Source organism: Sinocyclocheilus rhinocerous, unplaced genomic scaffold (assembly GCF_001515625.1).
Source record: "Sinocyclocheilus rhinocerous isolate Xijiao unplaced genomic scaffold, SAMN03320098_v1.1 scaffold601, whole genome shotgun sequence".
Classification (NCBI taxonomy): domain Eukaryota; kingdom Metazoa; phylum Chordata; class Actinopteri; order Cypriniformes; family Cyprinidae; genus Sinocyclocheilus; species Sinocyclocheilus rhinocerous.
Genome location: NW_015656605.1, coordinates 831,575 through 847,768, shown reverse-complemented (window position 1 = coordinate 847,768; position 16,194 = coordinate 831,575). Strand labels below are relative to the sequence as shown.

The window sequence follows — 16,194 nt, the reverse complement described above, 5'->3', positions numbered from 1 at the left end:
CAATACTGTAAAACATGTTATAAAAACTTCAATCATCATCTATTTTTATGTTTTTATTTTAGCTTATGTCACAGAAATAAACATGTTCATCAGGCAAATCATAATAATTTGATAACTAAACATTCACTCTGATTTAGTAGAAACACACAGCATGTGCAACCACCATGAAATAGCCTAACCATGTGCTAAAATACTTTATGACTAAATATTTGATTTTGTGCATTATTTGTCTGCGCCAATAAAATTCTATATTTATAATTCAGTATGGATATAAAACATTTTTTAATATATTTCAAAGACAGAATTCCTCACAGTTCTTTGTTTTCCTCCCAAATAGCATACTGTAATTACCCATATTTTGTCTATTAAACCAGACCTTTACACTACATGGAAAACCAAAGTAACATAATTGTATGTACTGTATTTTGAATAGTCACAGTGGTCATGAAGTCATGACCCAACTTATATTACTGTCATATATGTTGTTCTGGTATCTCTGCCCAGGTAATTAAAGGCTATACACTTGTAATTACCAGAATGCGCTCTTGTGGGGTTTCGAATTATAAGTGTCCCTTGTGCGTGGAGAAGCTCACTTGCCTACAGGTCGTTCTTTTCCAGTTGTAGAAAGAATAGACCGATCTGGTAGCTCCCAGTTTATCTCTGGTGTAGGTATTCCATTAGCAACACAATTAAGATAAACAGGAACTCCAGCCACTCCTCTCACAGTTGGTGGTGGCCCATTAGTGATCCGGGGTGGATATGCAATAATTACAACAGGCACAGAAAGAACTGCCTCACCAGCATCATTCTTTGCTCGGCACACGTAATTCCCACGGTCATGTATGACTGTCTCATGTACAACAAGTGTCCCATTTTCCATCAAATGGTAGCGCCCACTCACCTGTGGACGTGCAAGAACAAAACCTCCTGGCATGGTCCAAGAAATGCTGAGCTGGATTACATCTGTCAGGCAATGCAGGAAGAGGGATTGTCCAGAAATCCCCTGAATTATCCCCTTTGGCCATGTTAGAATATAAGGCTTTTGAATCACCTCAAAAATGACCAGCTTCTCGATATAGCCCACTTTGTTCTTTGCAGCACAACGGTATTTACCAGTGTCCTCTATGCTGGAGTTATAAATAACAAATGTGCCATCGGTACCCAGGTGATATCTTGAGCCCTTGAACCCAGGTGTTCCACTGAACCGAGTCCGATTGGGGAGTGTCCATATAATTTCAGGCATGGGTTGCCCATCAGCAGAACAGTTTAGCACTGCAGTTCTCCCTACCCGAGTCACCACTCTCTCATTAAAAGGGTTGTTAAAAATAGGCCTCCTGAGTTTGTCAGTCACTTCCATTTGAACCAACATGACTGCCTCACCTCCATCATTCTGAGCCATACAAATAAACTCTGCTGTATCTGATGGTCTAACATTACGGATTTCTAGCGTACCATTGCTGTGGACATTAATCCTGCTCCCATAATAGGGAGCGGTAAGAAATATATTGTCAGGCATGATCCATGTAATCTTTGGTGCTGGATCCCCTTCAGCTTTGCAGTCTATTAGCTTTCTAGTATATTTGACTGCTGTATCTTTCAACACAGTTCTATTTTGATTCAAGCCATTGATGATGGGTGGGTTTCCATCAATGTCTAGTTTATATTCTTTATTCTCCTCACCTGCAGCATTACGAGCCATGCAGACATGCTCCCCTGCATCAACTAATTTAACATTTTGTATATCAAGGGAACCATTAGCATGCACTAAGTAACGATCATTAGATGCAGCAATAATGTCTTTGGACGGAAGCATCCAAAAGACATTTGGCTTGGGCTCACCTATAGCCTTACAGTCAAAGCGAACGTTTCTACCTGGCTTCACTTTGGCATAGGAGAGAATTGGGCGCTGAATGCGTGGCACTGCAGTTACCACACTTATGTGAACATGCATCTTGTCCTTACCCAGTTTGTTTTCAGCATAACAGGTGTAATCACCTTCCTCGTCAGAACCCACTTTATTCAGGTACAGTGTTCCATTATTAAGTGTGTGTGTGTGTGTGTGTGTGTGTGTGTGTGTGAATGTGTGTAAGCGCATGCGTACATGCATCTGTTTTACATAAATAAACCTTTAGGTGAGACAATCTTTATAAATGTTTAAAGCTTAAAATCAAGAGAGGAAAACTCAGTATAATACTTGGCAGAACAAAATAAGCTACATAGACAGATACAAATATATAGTCAAAAGGAAAACAGACAAAGCTAACCCAAGAGGGCCATCACAAGCATTTGTCTGTGACAAGCCTGGTTGTTTGACCCCAGGACTATTTTCAAAAGGATAATGGGAACATTGCATGTTGAGGTCTCATTATAAATAAACATCTTCAGCAGTCAACAGAAGCGAGTAATTTTCACAAATATGTTCCACAACCACAGTTAGGCACACTTAATATCTTTGCCAACGATAACACTCAAACTACAAAGAAAAAACAAAAACTAGTGACTAAAGTGCTCTGTAACACACATTATCTCAAAGGATAAGAAGTGAGGGAATTATGTGAATTCCTAAGCAGTAATAGCCTGTCCCTGTAACACTTTTAGGGAATTAGGATAAACATGTCCCAATAAATTTTGCCCAAATGGTACCAGGGTTGCAATACTGTAAAACATGTTATAAAAACTTCAATCATCATCTATTTTTATGTTTTTATTTTAGCTTATGTCACAGAAATAAACATGTTCATCAGGCAAATCATAATAATTTGATAACTAAACATTCACTCTGATTTAGTAGAAACACACAGCATGTGCAACCACCATGAAATAGCCTAACCATGTGCTAAAATACTTTATGACTAAATATTTGATTTTGTGCATTATTTGTCTGCGCCAATAAAATTCTATATTTATAATTCAGTATGGATATAAAACATTTTTTAATATATTTCAAAGACAGAATTCCTCACAGTTCTTTGTTTTCCTCCCAAATAGCATACTGTAATTACCCATATTTTGTCTATTAAACCAGACCTTTACACTACATGGAAAACCAAAGTAACATAATTGTATGTACTGTATTTTGAATAGTCACAGTGGTCATGAAGTCATGACCCAACTTATATTACTGTCATATATGTTGTTCTGGTATCTCTGCCCAGGTAATTAAAGGCTATACACTTGTAATTACCAGAATGCGCTCTTGTGGGGTTTCGAATTATAAGTGTCCCTTGTGCGTGGAGAAGCTCACTTGCCTACAGGTCGTTCTTTTCCAGTTGTAGAAAGAATAGACCGATCTGGTAGCTCCCAGTTTATCTCTGGTGTAGGTATTCCATTAGCAACACAATTAAGATAAACAGGAACTCCAGCCACTCCTCTCACAGTTGGTGGTGGCCCATTAGTGATCCGGGGTGGATATGCAATAATTACAACAGGCACAGAAAGAACTGCCTCACCAGCATCATTCTTTGCTCGGCACACGTAATTCCCACGGTCATGTATGACTGTCTCATGTACAACAAGTGTCCCATTTTCCATCAAATGGTAGCGCCCACTCACCTGTGGACGTGCAAGAACAAAACCTCCTGGCATGGTCCAAGAAATGCTGAGCTGGATTACATCTGTCAGGCAATGCAGGAAGAGGGATTGTCCAGAAATCCCCTGAATTATCCCCTTTGGCCATGTTAGAATATAAGGCTTTTGAATCACCTCAAAAATGACCAGCTTCTCGATATAGCCCACTTTGTTCTTTGCAGCACAACGGTATTTACCAGTGTCCTCTATGCTGGAGTTATAAATAGCAAATGTGCCATCGGTACCCAGGTGATATCTTGAGCCCTTGAACCCAGGTGTTCCACTGAACCGAGTCCGATTGGGGAGTGTCCATATAATTTCAGGCATGGGTTGCCCATCAGCAGAACAGTTTAGCACTGCAGTTCTCCCTACCCGAGTCACCACTCTCTCATTAAAAGGGTTGTTAAAAATAGGCCTCCTGAGTTTGTCAGTCACTTCCATTTGAACCAACATGACTGCCTCACCTCCATCATTCTGAGCCATACAAATAAACTCTGCTGTATCTGATGGTCTAACATTACGGATTTCTAGCGTACCATTGCTGTGGACATTAATCCTGCTCCCATAATAGGGAGCGGTAAGAAATATATTGTCAGGCATGATCCATGTAATCTTTGGTGCTGGATCCCCTTCAGCTTTGCAGTCTATTAGCTTTCTAGTATATTTGACTGCTGTATCTTTCAACACAGTTCTATTTTGATTCAAGCCATTGATGATGGGTGGGTTTCCATCAATGTCTAGTTTATATTCTTTATTCTCCTCACCTGCAGCATTACGAGCCATGCAGACATGCTCCCCTGCATCAACTAATTTAACATTTTGTATATCAAGGGAACCATTAGCATGCACTAAGTAACGATCATTAGATGCAGCAATAATGTCTTTGGACGGAAGCATCCAAAAGACATTTGGCTTGGGCTCACCTATAGCCTTACAGTCAAAGCGAACGTTTCTACCTGGCTTCACTTTGGCATAGGAGAGAATTGGGCGCTGAATGCGTGGCACTGCAGTTACCACACTTATGTGAACATGCATCTTGTCCTTACCCAGTTTGTTTTCAGCATAACAGGTGTAATCACCTTCCTCGTCAGAACCCACTTTATTCAGGTACAGTGTTCCATTATTAAACAATGTGTACTGTTTGAACTGTTCGCCTTCTGCTCCATCTGCTTGCAGGCCACTATTCACCAAGGTACCATCAGGAAGTCCCCAAGATATCTCTGGCATGGGGACACCAGCAGCCACACAGTCCACTTTTAGATCATTGCCATAAGTCACTTTCTTCCTACTAAAGACATTCGGTTTAATACGTGCTGGCTTCATAGACATGGACACCCTTATTAGCTGTACATCATCCCCTAATTTGTTGCGTGCAACACAGACGAAGTCCCCAGCATCTTTCTCATTGACTGATTCAATGATGAGGGTACCATTTTCCAGGACTTTGATACGGCTGCCCATTCTGAAATGAGAATATGATATTATTGACAATAGGAGGCAAATGATGTAAAATTTGCATGTTTACAAAAACTAAATTCTAACTTTTCACAATTGGATTGAGAACATTTACAAAACTAATGCTTCTGCCCTAATTGAGATTTACTTAAACTGTTCATTCCAGGGTTAAATAAAACCAGGGAATTTTAAAATTGATCCAGAAAACTCATGAAAATAAATCATTTTTGTTTAAAAATCTGTAATTATTATTATTTCTTAATTCGTTATGATCAGTTCTAAAACTTCTCATCAACAAGACTTTTACAAATTTTGAAAATCCTTGTTCAGTACTCACAAATGACTACAAAACTCAAAAGGTGCAGGGAATCTCTGGTTCATTCAGAGATAGGGGAAGTACTGTATATTGCCATTAAGATATTGCACACTTCAGGTTTAAGATTGTACAATCAAACAAAAATGCTGTCTTTTGTTATAGCCTACCTGTGTGACTGGTCCACAAGAGCCTTGGACGGAAGCCTCCAAATAATTTGAGGTTTTGGATCTCCAACTGCAGAGCAGTTCAGATGAAGGCGGCCACCGTATATCACATCAGTTCTTTGCTGTGATGTCTCAGTGATCTGAGGGGCAGTTTCTGTTCTCTTCACAGAAAGTGTAACAACACGCCATTCTGATCCTGTAGAGCTTGTTGCAATACACTCATATTTTCCACTTTCAGTTATTTGTACATCCCCCCAGGTAAAGTGTACCATTTCCAAAAACAGAAACTTTGGTGTGTGAGTAAGTTAGAGGCCGTACTATCGTGCCATCATGTAAGACCCAGTATGTTGTGGGTTGCGGGTCACCATAAGTGCTACATGCCAAAAAGAGATTCTGCCCAATATCAGCGCTCACCAGCTGCTGTTTTTCTTCCAGTATTACAGGCGGTGCTGCTACCACCTGTAGACGAACAGTGGCTGTGTCAGTACCAGCCGGATTACTTGCAATACACTTATAATGTCCACTATCCAAAACCGACACCTCTTGAATGGTTAGCGTCCCCATAATGGTTACTGATACTCTGCCATGCTCAGTGATCAATTTAACTTCAGTGTGATTAGGTAGAATCCATGACACCATTGGCACTGGTCTGCCATCTGTCCTGCATTCCAAGTGCACAGTTTTCCCAGCAAGAACCTTGATATCTCTCATCTTCTTCTCCAATATCCGGGTGGGATAGGCCACAACTGATAATGTAACCACAAACTTGTCAGAACCATACTCGTTCTGGGCAAAACATATGTACTGTCCATGGTCTTTGATGTTTGCTTTTTGGATGAACAATGTTCCATTCTTCAGAACCTCAAATTTGCCCATTTTACCTTTAATGGTTGACATATTGCCTGATGATATAAAGGAGACAAAAATGATCAGCTAACATAAAAAGCCATATTTTATATTTGACAGTGCTTCTGACTTGAGATATACCAGAATGTAAAATAAATATGAAAAAAAACAATTGATAACAATATAATTCTTACAAATGTTTGTAAGCTTTGTGGTTTAATGTTTGTACCTGTGGTAGATGTCAGTCGGTTCCAGCTGATGATGGGCTCAGGGTGGCCAGTGGCCTCGCAGGGGAGGAAAGCATCAGAGTTGGACAGAACAGTAAAGCTGGCAGCTTTTCCACCGTTAATCATTGGCTTGGAGGTAATATCCCTCAAAGATGAGGTGTCATACCTTGTAGAGTGGTCATATGCGTTCAGATTGCCAGTACTACTACTGTATGGAAATGGGGTGAAAATGTATGAAGTTGAACTAGTCATTGTGCTTGAGGTAACTGTTCTACTCTGAGGTTTATCAGAGGCCGTAGTGGGTTTAATGGTCAAAGATATGACCCCTGGGAAACTGGTGGTAGAAGACATATTTGAGTCTCTCCATCCCTCACTACCAGCACCGGTATTAACAGGTGATGAAGATCGCTCTGATTCTTTGATGGGTGTATGCAAAGACCTTAATATTGCACCATTGTGTTTAATTTGTGATGCTATAGTTGTGGATTTGGTGGTGGCAGGTTTGTCAGCAATTTTAGTCACTGTGATAATTGGGGATTTTGTGGTTGTTTTTTTAATGGGCCTTCTCCTTCTGGAGCCTCGTCTGTGATAACCAGGCTTTTGCTTTCCCCACAATCCAGTTTGAGAACCTGATAAGTTATTCTGACCATTGTCTTGCCTTAGTACAGTTCTCATCGTTGGTGGGGCTGAAAGGGTGTGAGAAACTCCCATTGACTGTGTGGTTGTGGACAGCTCACGGAAGGATGGAAAGCTGAAAAACTCAGCTGTTGTAGATGGGTTTATGACATTATCAGAGAAATTTGTTTCTATAAAGGAGGAAGAACCTGATGAGTCTTCAAATGATGTCTCTGGAGTATTGTCATTTTCTCTTGTCATTGGAGGAGAGACAATAATATGTTTATGCTGCAGTTCTGTAGTAGGTACTGTAGTTGTTGCCTTGTAAGGTTCTGCTGTGGATGCTGAGGTCATCTGCTCCTCCTCAGTGGACAGCGTAAATGGGTTTTGATGCTTGCTGAGGGTTTCTTTCATTTCCCCCTTGTTTCCAAACTGTCTATGCCACTGAATCTTCTCCTGTGTCATTTTAGAAGACATTGTGGTTGTGAAAGTTTGTTCTTTCTCTATTGAATTAAAATAACTTTTATAATCACTTGAATCCACTGAAATGGTGGGCACAATAGTTGCTGACATTTGTAAATCAGTGACAGCATACGTCTTTTCGGAGCCTGACAAACGAGTTGCCATGACAGGTTTTTCTGTCACTTTCAAAGAGGAAGTTGACATGTGATAACCTAGCTGTATGGTTGACCAGGCTTTGATCCACTGATGTTTTGGATTTATCTGTATACACTCCAGATGTAATTCTTTTCCCAACTCCACAATCTTTGATTTTGTCCACAGTGTGTGAAAATGTGAGATTGTCTTCCTTGTTTATAGAAAGGTGTTTGAATTTATTGAGTAATGATTGTATATCTGTAATTTTGCTGGGCCGAATGATCCTACGTCTTTTGTGAAAGTCTTGTTTCTTTTCTGATCGCATCTTTTTGGAGGGAACAATTTGGATTTGGTGTTTGGAGATGATGGTGGACCCAGGAAGGAGCTCTGACTTGATTCTTTGAGTGGTCTGAAATGTGATCTTTTCTTGGTCTTCGTTGGTTGTGGTAACTGCTGTGAATATGGTCTGACTCTTAGGTTCCAAATAGGTGACATTTGGGCCCTGGAAGTTGTAAAGTGGCGTTGTTCCAGTGGTAACATCTTCTGAATCCCCAGAGAAGAGAAGCTCTGCAGCTTCTGAAGGTCTGTTTGTTGCGTTCTCATATATGTGGGTTTCTCCATCACTATGACTTAATATGTAATCTGATTTGGTTGTATTCAGGGTTGTCTCATCTCTTTGAGCTCCGTGATTACTCAAAGTATAAGTGGCCATTATTGGGGTAGCAGGTGACTGAGTATGAGAATGTGATGTTGTTGTAACCAAATTTGTTTTTTCATTTGCTCTTAACATGTTACTAGTGTTATCAGATTTTACTACAATGAAAGCACCGTTGCCAATTTTGTAAGTCTCTGGGATTTTTAAATCTGTGAATTTAATGGTACTAACTGGTTTATGCTCAAGTGTTTGAGTAGTTGTCATTACAATAAATTCATCTTCAGATATACCATCCCCTGAGGTTGCATCATTGTCATCAGAGGGTCCTTTAAGTGTTCTAGACACATCTAAACCTACTATCTTTATATTTCCTCTTTTAATTTGAGACTTATCAATGAAAGTGGCATCTTCTTTCTGGTACTTTTTATTAAAGACTCTTCCAGAGTTCCTTCTATTTCCTCTTCTGCCAGTGGGAACCTTATGGAATCTGGACTGTAGCCAAGTGTACGGTCTGCCTGAGGTAATTCTCCTTGACTCCTCACCAACCCTGTGAGAGAGATACCTACTTCCAAGTTTCTGGCTATCATCTATAATTTGTACAACATGATCACCAGATTCCTTTGGCTCTGTGCTATTTGACAAATAACAGTTACGTGAGAAGCTAGCAAATCTGCTCCCAGAAAATTTCCAACTATGCATCTGTAAAATCCTTTGTCTCTGGATGTCAGTCCATGTATTACCAAAGTGCCATTTCTGTAGAGCTTTCTGTTGCCATAGGACTTGTCTAAAATTGTGTAGTCAGGAAGTATCCACTGAACGGAAGCCTCTGGACTGCTGGCTGATGTACAATCAAGACGCAGGTTCTGACCAAGGGTATGAGAGATTCGGATCCCATTAATCTCTTGTTCTTCAGTATTCAGAGGCAGCACAGTGACCCTGAATGCAAGAACATCTGCATCCAGGTAGTTAGTTGCAATGCAATGATAGACACCTGTGTCTGAGATTTCAACAGATTTTAAAATAAGCCTTCCATTATAAGCTACTACAATCCTTTGATCCTCGCTGTTGTATGGTGCACGTAACTTACTTCCATCTGGTAGAATCCACTCTACAATGGGTTTAGGATCCCCAAAGGTCTGGCAGTTCAATTCAATCACTCCACCAGCAAGGACTGCGTGTTCAGTCTTGGTCTGACTGTCCTTTCTAATCATTGCCCAGCCATACTGGTCTCTACTATCTTTTCTGCTGTCAACATGTATTTGAACATTGGTTAAATACTTGATAGTAAGGTTCGGAAATGTTGTTGTAATGCGGTCCAGCTGTAGCAGGACTGTACTTTGCATTAACCATTCAGGACTGGCTTTCATTTTTGCTTCAATTTCTGTAAAAATATAATCTGCCGTGGGTACTACTTGCTTATATAAGTAAACTGTGTCTGGTTGCAGAGAAAGTAGTACTTCTCGCTCAAGTCTCATCGGGGACTCGCTATACATAGCCAAAATATTCCAAATCTGGCGTATATTATCATAATCAATGTTGCAGACCAGCGATGTAGAAATGATCGCACTCAGGGCAGTTAAATCTTTTCCATTCAGTCCAAAGTTTGCAGTTAAGTTTTCCATTCCCGTAGGTCGCTGCACAACACATGCTATCCAGGCATCATTGTTGAATTGATCTGTGATGTTCATTTCCAAAATGCCAATGGGTGCAACAAAATCTTTAGGATAGACTGAGGGATAGTCCCCATCATCCAAGGTAAAATTGCTCTGTTTAAAGTGAGGATGAATCCAAGGTCTGGTGCATGTGTAAGTATCCCTTTGCAAATGCAGAATGCTGCTGCCTCTCAAGGTAATTGGGAATTCACAAACGGGACACTGTTCTTTGAGAAACTTTCTGTCTCTTTTGCATTTTAGAACACCTGCAAAAGCAAAATTAATTCTCATTATATGTATAAATGTGTAAATAAAAGCAATGTTACATACTAGAAAGATTCTGGGTCTTGATTATTTAAATTTTTGCACTTGTTTTTGTCTTGCTATTTTAACAAAACTTTTTTTTCTGCCATTTCTAACAGAACATTTGTTAAATATAGACCAGAATCTCACCAGGGTGTTTCTCTAGCCACTGTTCAAGCCAACCCATCCGACAATCACATGACCAGGGGTTTCCACTGAGGAAGAGATTCTCTATCTTGTTGCAGCCAGAGAATATAGTTGCAGGCAATGTGGTTAAAGCATTGTCTGACAAGTAAATAGTCTTGAGAGATGACCATTTCAAAATCTGGCTGAACCGCAGTGATATAAAAGTGTCTGGATGAAGCTGTTGGAGCAGGTTTCCCTCAAGATTAATCAACTGCAGCATTTTTAATCCATAAAAACTCTCTGGGTGGATGAAGGTAATGTTATTATGGTCCATTTGAAGACGTACAATATTGCACAGGCCTCTAAATGTGTCCTTGTTGAGCTTCTCAATTCTGTTATAACTCAATTTCAGAACCTAGAAGTAAATAAAAATGTAGCATCAAGGCATGAAAATAAAGTGACTGAGTTTCTGATATTTAAATGGACACTCATTTCAGACTAGCTTCAAACTTTTTCGATGACCGCAGCAGACAGCAAAAATTATAGAAACAAAATGACTATAACTATATCACAATTCCGTTTTCTAATTACTATCAACTCCATTTACAGTGCACCAGCAACAAGGAAGTGTGGTTAAGTGGCTCTAGTAGATGTCCAGCTGATCCACCTCCCTAAAATGCAGGGTCAGGGGACAATTCCAGCTTGAGGCCTTCCTTAGACCAAGGCAATGTTGTCTCAGCCTCAGATGACTGTCCCACAGACTTCATGGACAATGGCTTACACAACATCATGAGTCAATTGTGATATATATATATATATTACTCAACTGAAACTCAATTATAACAAACTGAGTATTTGATTTATTATTGGATGAATATTTATTATAGAAGATGCATTTGCAATATTATGCAAGTCAAGTTGTGTCCTAAACATTTTAGTGATGTTTCAAGTGTTTTTTTTTTTTTAAAGAGCTTTAAAATCGACTTGACGTTCAGTAAGCGATGTAAGCATTCTTTCTAAATTTTGCCTAGTCTGTTCAGTGATGCATATTAATCTGGCTGGCTTTACTCAGTTGATAGGAGTAAAGGCAGTTTTTTTATTTTTTATTTTACCTGCTTTTGAGGAGGAACTAACAGCTATTTTAAGTTTGCCATATTTGTTGCATCAGATCTTTGAAGGATACTTAGAGTTTTGTTTGAGGCACTTAGTAGTGATCCACATGCAGAACTGAATATTTCACTTTGTTTTCTAAATTATAAAAAAAATACTTGGATATAATTATTATTATTTATTGTGTTGAAATAGCAAAATAATTTACAGTGTAGTACAACCAAAACTTTTAGTACATTTTGGTTCACAGAATTTATGTTGTTTTTATGTCTTTAGCAAAAATATAAAAACTCTTAACTAATCACACATTATGTCACGATGTGGGTTAGATGAGGCACACAGCGAAGGGGTAATCCAAAGGTGAGTCTTTAATAATCAATCCAAGAGTTTAACACTGACGAACATAGGAATAACAAAACCAAAACAGAACATAAATGTGACATTACGCCCCCCTCCGAAAGGCGCGACCTCGCGCCACTTGTGCCTTGGAGGTCCCACAGGACAGGCTTGGACCGGACGCCTCAAAGGCGGTACTGGATCCGGGTCCCATGGCGGAGCGGGCAGCTCGGGGAGCCATGGCGGAGTGGACAGTTCAGGAGGCAATGGCGGAGCAGACAGTTCAGGAGGCCCATAGCCATCCATGGGCCTGATGGACCAGCGACCCTCCTTGGTCTGGACATGGGAACTGGAGAGCATTCTGGAGCGGACTCATGGGCTCAAGCCGACACTGGCGCGAGGACGAGGGCTGAGAGTAGTCTCTTTCTCCTCAGATTCCTTTTCTGGTTACGGGTGAATAGGGCGGCCGGCAGACTGAGATCAGCGGCGGCCGGCGGGCTTGGGTCAGCGATGGCCAGCGACGGCCAGCGGGCTTGGGTCAGCGACGGGAGGATAACTAATAACAAGGAACAGGTGATTACTAATAATGGGAAAAGGAACTGGAAGGACCAAATAAGGACAAACAGGAACTAAACAGGAACATACACGTGACACATTACTCAAGCTTTGTTTCCCATAAAGGTACTAATGATTAATAGTATGTTTATAAACATTTACAAATGAGGAACAGTGTCAACTTTAGATTAAACAAATAAGAATAATAAATAATTTGTAAAGGTGTTTATAAGTCTATGTACAAGCCACAAAAAATGCAAATGTGTCACATTTACAGACTGTGGTTATGAATTAATGAATCATATGTCAACATGAACAGTGTGTGAAGTACTTATGTAAATAATTTTAATCAGTTTAATAGCATTTGTAAGCATTCAAATGCACATTATAAATAAGTTGTTAATAAGTGTATACTGTCTGTTATCATCATTTGTATATTTTTATAAAGTATATTATGAAGTATATATTACAAACACATTGTCTCTCATTTGTAGTTTTCTAAATATATTTTCTGATGATCTGTTAGGCATTATATAATGTTTGTTAATGATTTATTAATGAAAGTTATTGTAAAGTGTTACTGGCGCAGCTCACTACAACACCTTGTGTTATCATTTGTATTCCTGTACTAATTATTGAATTGCTCTATTTTTGTATTGAAAACTAGACTTAAATGAATGACCACAAGAGCATCATCATCTTGTCATCATCCTATCATCATCAAATTGAAGTATACGATACATGAGAACACAGAAACTCTCTAAAGCATCCTGCTTTTAATAATATTTCCAAATATTTCACAACGGTTCTGGAGACCTGTGTTCTGTTCCATTCTGTTGCATCCTAAATAAAACATCATGCAGTAATACTGTTATAGTAAGTGATATATGTTGTCAAGTCATCAGAGACTCTTGGATTCACAGGAGATGCATTTGATATGAAACACTTGTATAGCTTGACTGCTTGTGATCAGAACACCAGACGTAACCACATGTAAACAGGGCTATGGAGGCAGATGTGATCAGAGATGGAACAGGACTACAGCAGTACGTCATCTCATCTTCACAATAAAGAAAAATAAACATGAAATATGATGTCAACGAACTCAGATACACAACATGACATCTGATTATTTTTTGCTGTATACAGAATCTTGTTAGTGTCTTGTGTAACCAGACTTTTGACTATGCTGCATAAAAGTTGCCCCTTATTCTAGCTTAGTTTGGCCTAAAAAAATAACAGATTATCTGTAATGTATTTTTTTATTCATTTTATGTTGATTGTTTTATGTGTTTTTTTTTTCTTTTAATATTTAAAAAAAAAGCTTGGGTATAGCATACCATTAATACAGAACCTTTGATTTTTTATAATGTCGCTGTCAAAGTAATGAATTTAGTATTTTACCTGCAGAGATGTGAGGTCATGGAACGAGCCGTCCTCAACAGTCTTGATAATGTTACTGTGCAGCATTAATAGTTCCAGGTTTTTTAGTCCAGAGAGGTCATTTGCTGTAAGAGTTGATAAACTGTTGTACCTAAAACACAAAATGGCAAATGTACGAATTTGCTTTAAATAAGCTGTTTTCAATGACATTTTTAGAGAAAGCTCCATAGTGGATTGTCTGTTGTAGGTTTTACCCCAGGTTAATTCTTTCAACAGCTGGCTGAATATCCCTCGGTATTTCACTCAGGTATCTAAATGTGCAGTGCACTTCTGACAGAGCATAACATGCGCATGATTTGGGGCAGCCGCTGCTTCTGTGTGTTATACTGGCCAAAACACACAGTAGCCCCATGAATCTCCACAACAGACATGACTCTGCTGTCGGGTCACACATTCTGGTGAAGGAGGTCTGTTTCTTCCCTATTTTCTGACCAAATCAAGTTGCCCGTAATCATTAGCTTTCTGTAAAAAGAAAATAAATCTGTTAATCATTTCTATTACCATTCACAACGTTAATATATTTCACATGCCACATACATTTTACAAATTCTCTTGAGAGCAATAATCACCCTTTTCAATCATTAGGCTATATTTTAGTGTATAGAAAACATGAAAAAATATTTTTATTAAAAAAATAAATGATTCATAATATATCAAAAACTGTACTTATTGTAAATAATATGAACACGGTCTGTACTGTATATTCCTATGAATATTATTAACTTTATATAATTGGGCTATGTTATGACCACATCCCAAACGTTTAGTAAAACAAAAATTTGACACGTGTTGTTTCCTCTGTGAAATTCAGCATTAGTGACTTATGTTGAGTGCCTATAATAATAATAATAATAATAATAAATCATTAATAAGATAGAAAGAGTAAATGCAATGTTTCCAGAGTTGACAATTATTAACCCTTACCTAATACCTGAAATGAATAATCCAAATTATCCCAGTGAGGAACAGTCATATGCTTCAGTTTGTCCCTTTACGATTTAGAAGCTCAAGTGCGATGAAGTCTTTGTTTTAGAAACGCGTGTCGGCTGATGGTGCAAACGGAGAGACTGGAGACTGATCCTCCTCCGCTCTCACCGTCTCGTTCAGTTTGCGCACACACCGACTCTCATGCACTCTGTAGTGTGAGAGGTTCACACAGAGTAAAAGGAAAACATCACCATCATAAGAAAAGTTTTCTTCCCTTTCAGATTCTCATTTTACGTCCTTATGGACCATGTCTGTGTAACTGGATAAGATATGTCACGAAATTAACTTATATATATTACAGCAATCATGTGTGTGTGAATTTCGTGAACAGATGCATCTCGTGTAAATGTGTTGTGTCTTAGAAAAATAAACCTACGTAAAATCCAATGTTAATATGAAGGAATTATCCGTATTGATTCTCACAGGTATTTTTCCTGTATTTTGAATTACGCATTGCTTTGTGTTTGAGCTGAAGGAAATATCCGGAAAACATACACTGGTAATTTTCTTAATAATTCATGCATTTCTGTTTTAATTGTTCTGTTTTCATCAGTGATCAAGATGCTTGGAACAATGTGATTGCAAACTACAATACTGTCAAAGATTTTAAGAAAAATGTTGTGCAATACCATAACAGTGCAAATGGCAACATCAGATAGAAATGTGCAAATGCCTGTTTTTTTTTTTTTTTTAACATCAAGTGTTTAGTGGTCAGAGTTAAATGGAGTGTTTAGTCCCTGAGTTTAGAGTTCAGTAGACTGACAGCTGAGGGAAAGAATCTGTTCCTGAATCTGCTAGTGTGAAAAGACTCCATAATATCTCCCAGATGGGAGAAGAGTAAACTATCCATTGCTAGGGTGAGAGCAGTCTTCTCACCATCTAGGCAGCGTTTGCAGTGAATGTAATTGATGGAGGGTAGCTGAACACCAGTGATGTATTGGGCAGTTTTCATCACCCGCCGGAGGATCTTCTGCTCTGAGACAGTGCAGTTTCCATACCACTCTGAGATGCAGTTGTTAGAACACTTTCAATAGTGCAGTGGTAAAAGTTCAGCAGGATGTGGTGGGACAAGTGAGCTTTCCTTAGTGTCCTAAGGAAAGAGATGCTGTTGCACCTCTTTGATCAGAGTGGAGGTGTTGAAAGCCCCAGCCCTATCACTGTAGTCCACATGTTGTGCTGAGCCACATCCCTGTAGGCTGTTTCACTGTCACCTCTGATCAGAATGACCACTGTGGTGTCA

The 16,194-nt window shown here is 39.1% G+C and overlaps 2 protein-coding genes across 2 annotated transcripts; both read right to left on the bottom strand.

Moving 5' to 3' along the window:
• Nucleotides 1–462: 462 nt before the first annotated feature.
• On the bottom strand, nucleotides 463–2,044 carry LOC107720412 (immunoglobulin superfamily member 10-like; the record flags this gene model as incomplete). Its single annotated transcript, XM_016528109.1, is given in 2 exon segments — nucleotides 463–594; nucleotides 596–2,044. Coding segments are annotated over 2 exon segments (1,581 nt in total), but the record flags the coding sequence as incomplete, so codon positions are not given.
• A 1,069-nt stretch (nucleotides 2,045–3,113) lies between these two features.
• On the bottom strand, nucleotides 3,114–14,361 carry LOC107720411 (immunoglobulin superfamily member 10-like). Its single transcript, XM_016528108.1, is given in 10 exon segments — nucleotides 3,114–3,245; nucleotides 3,247–5,029; nucleotides 5,506–5,756; nucleotides 5,758–6,404; nucleotides 6,578–7,862; nucleotides 7,864–9,083; nucleotides 9,086–10,360; nucleotides 10,548–10,938; nucleotides 13,929–14,058; nucleotides 14,162–14,361. Coding segments are annotated over 10 exon segments (7,314 nt in total).
• Between the last annotated feature and the right edge of the window lie 1,833 nt (nucleotides 14,362–16,194).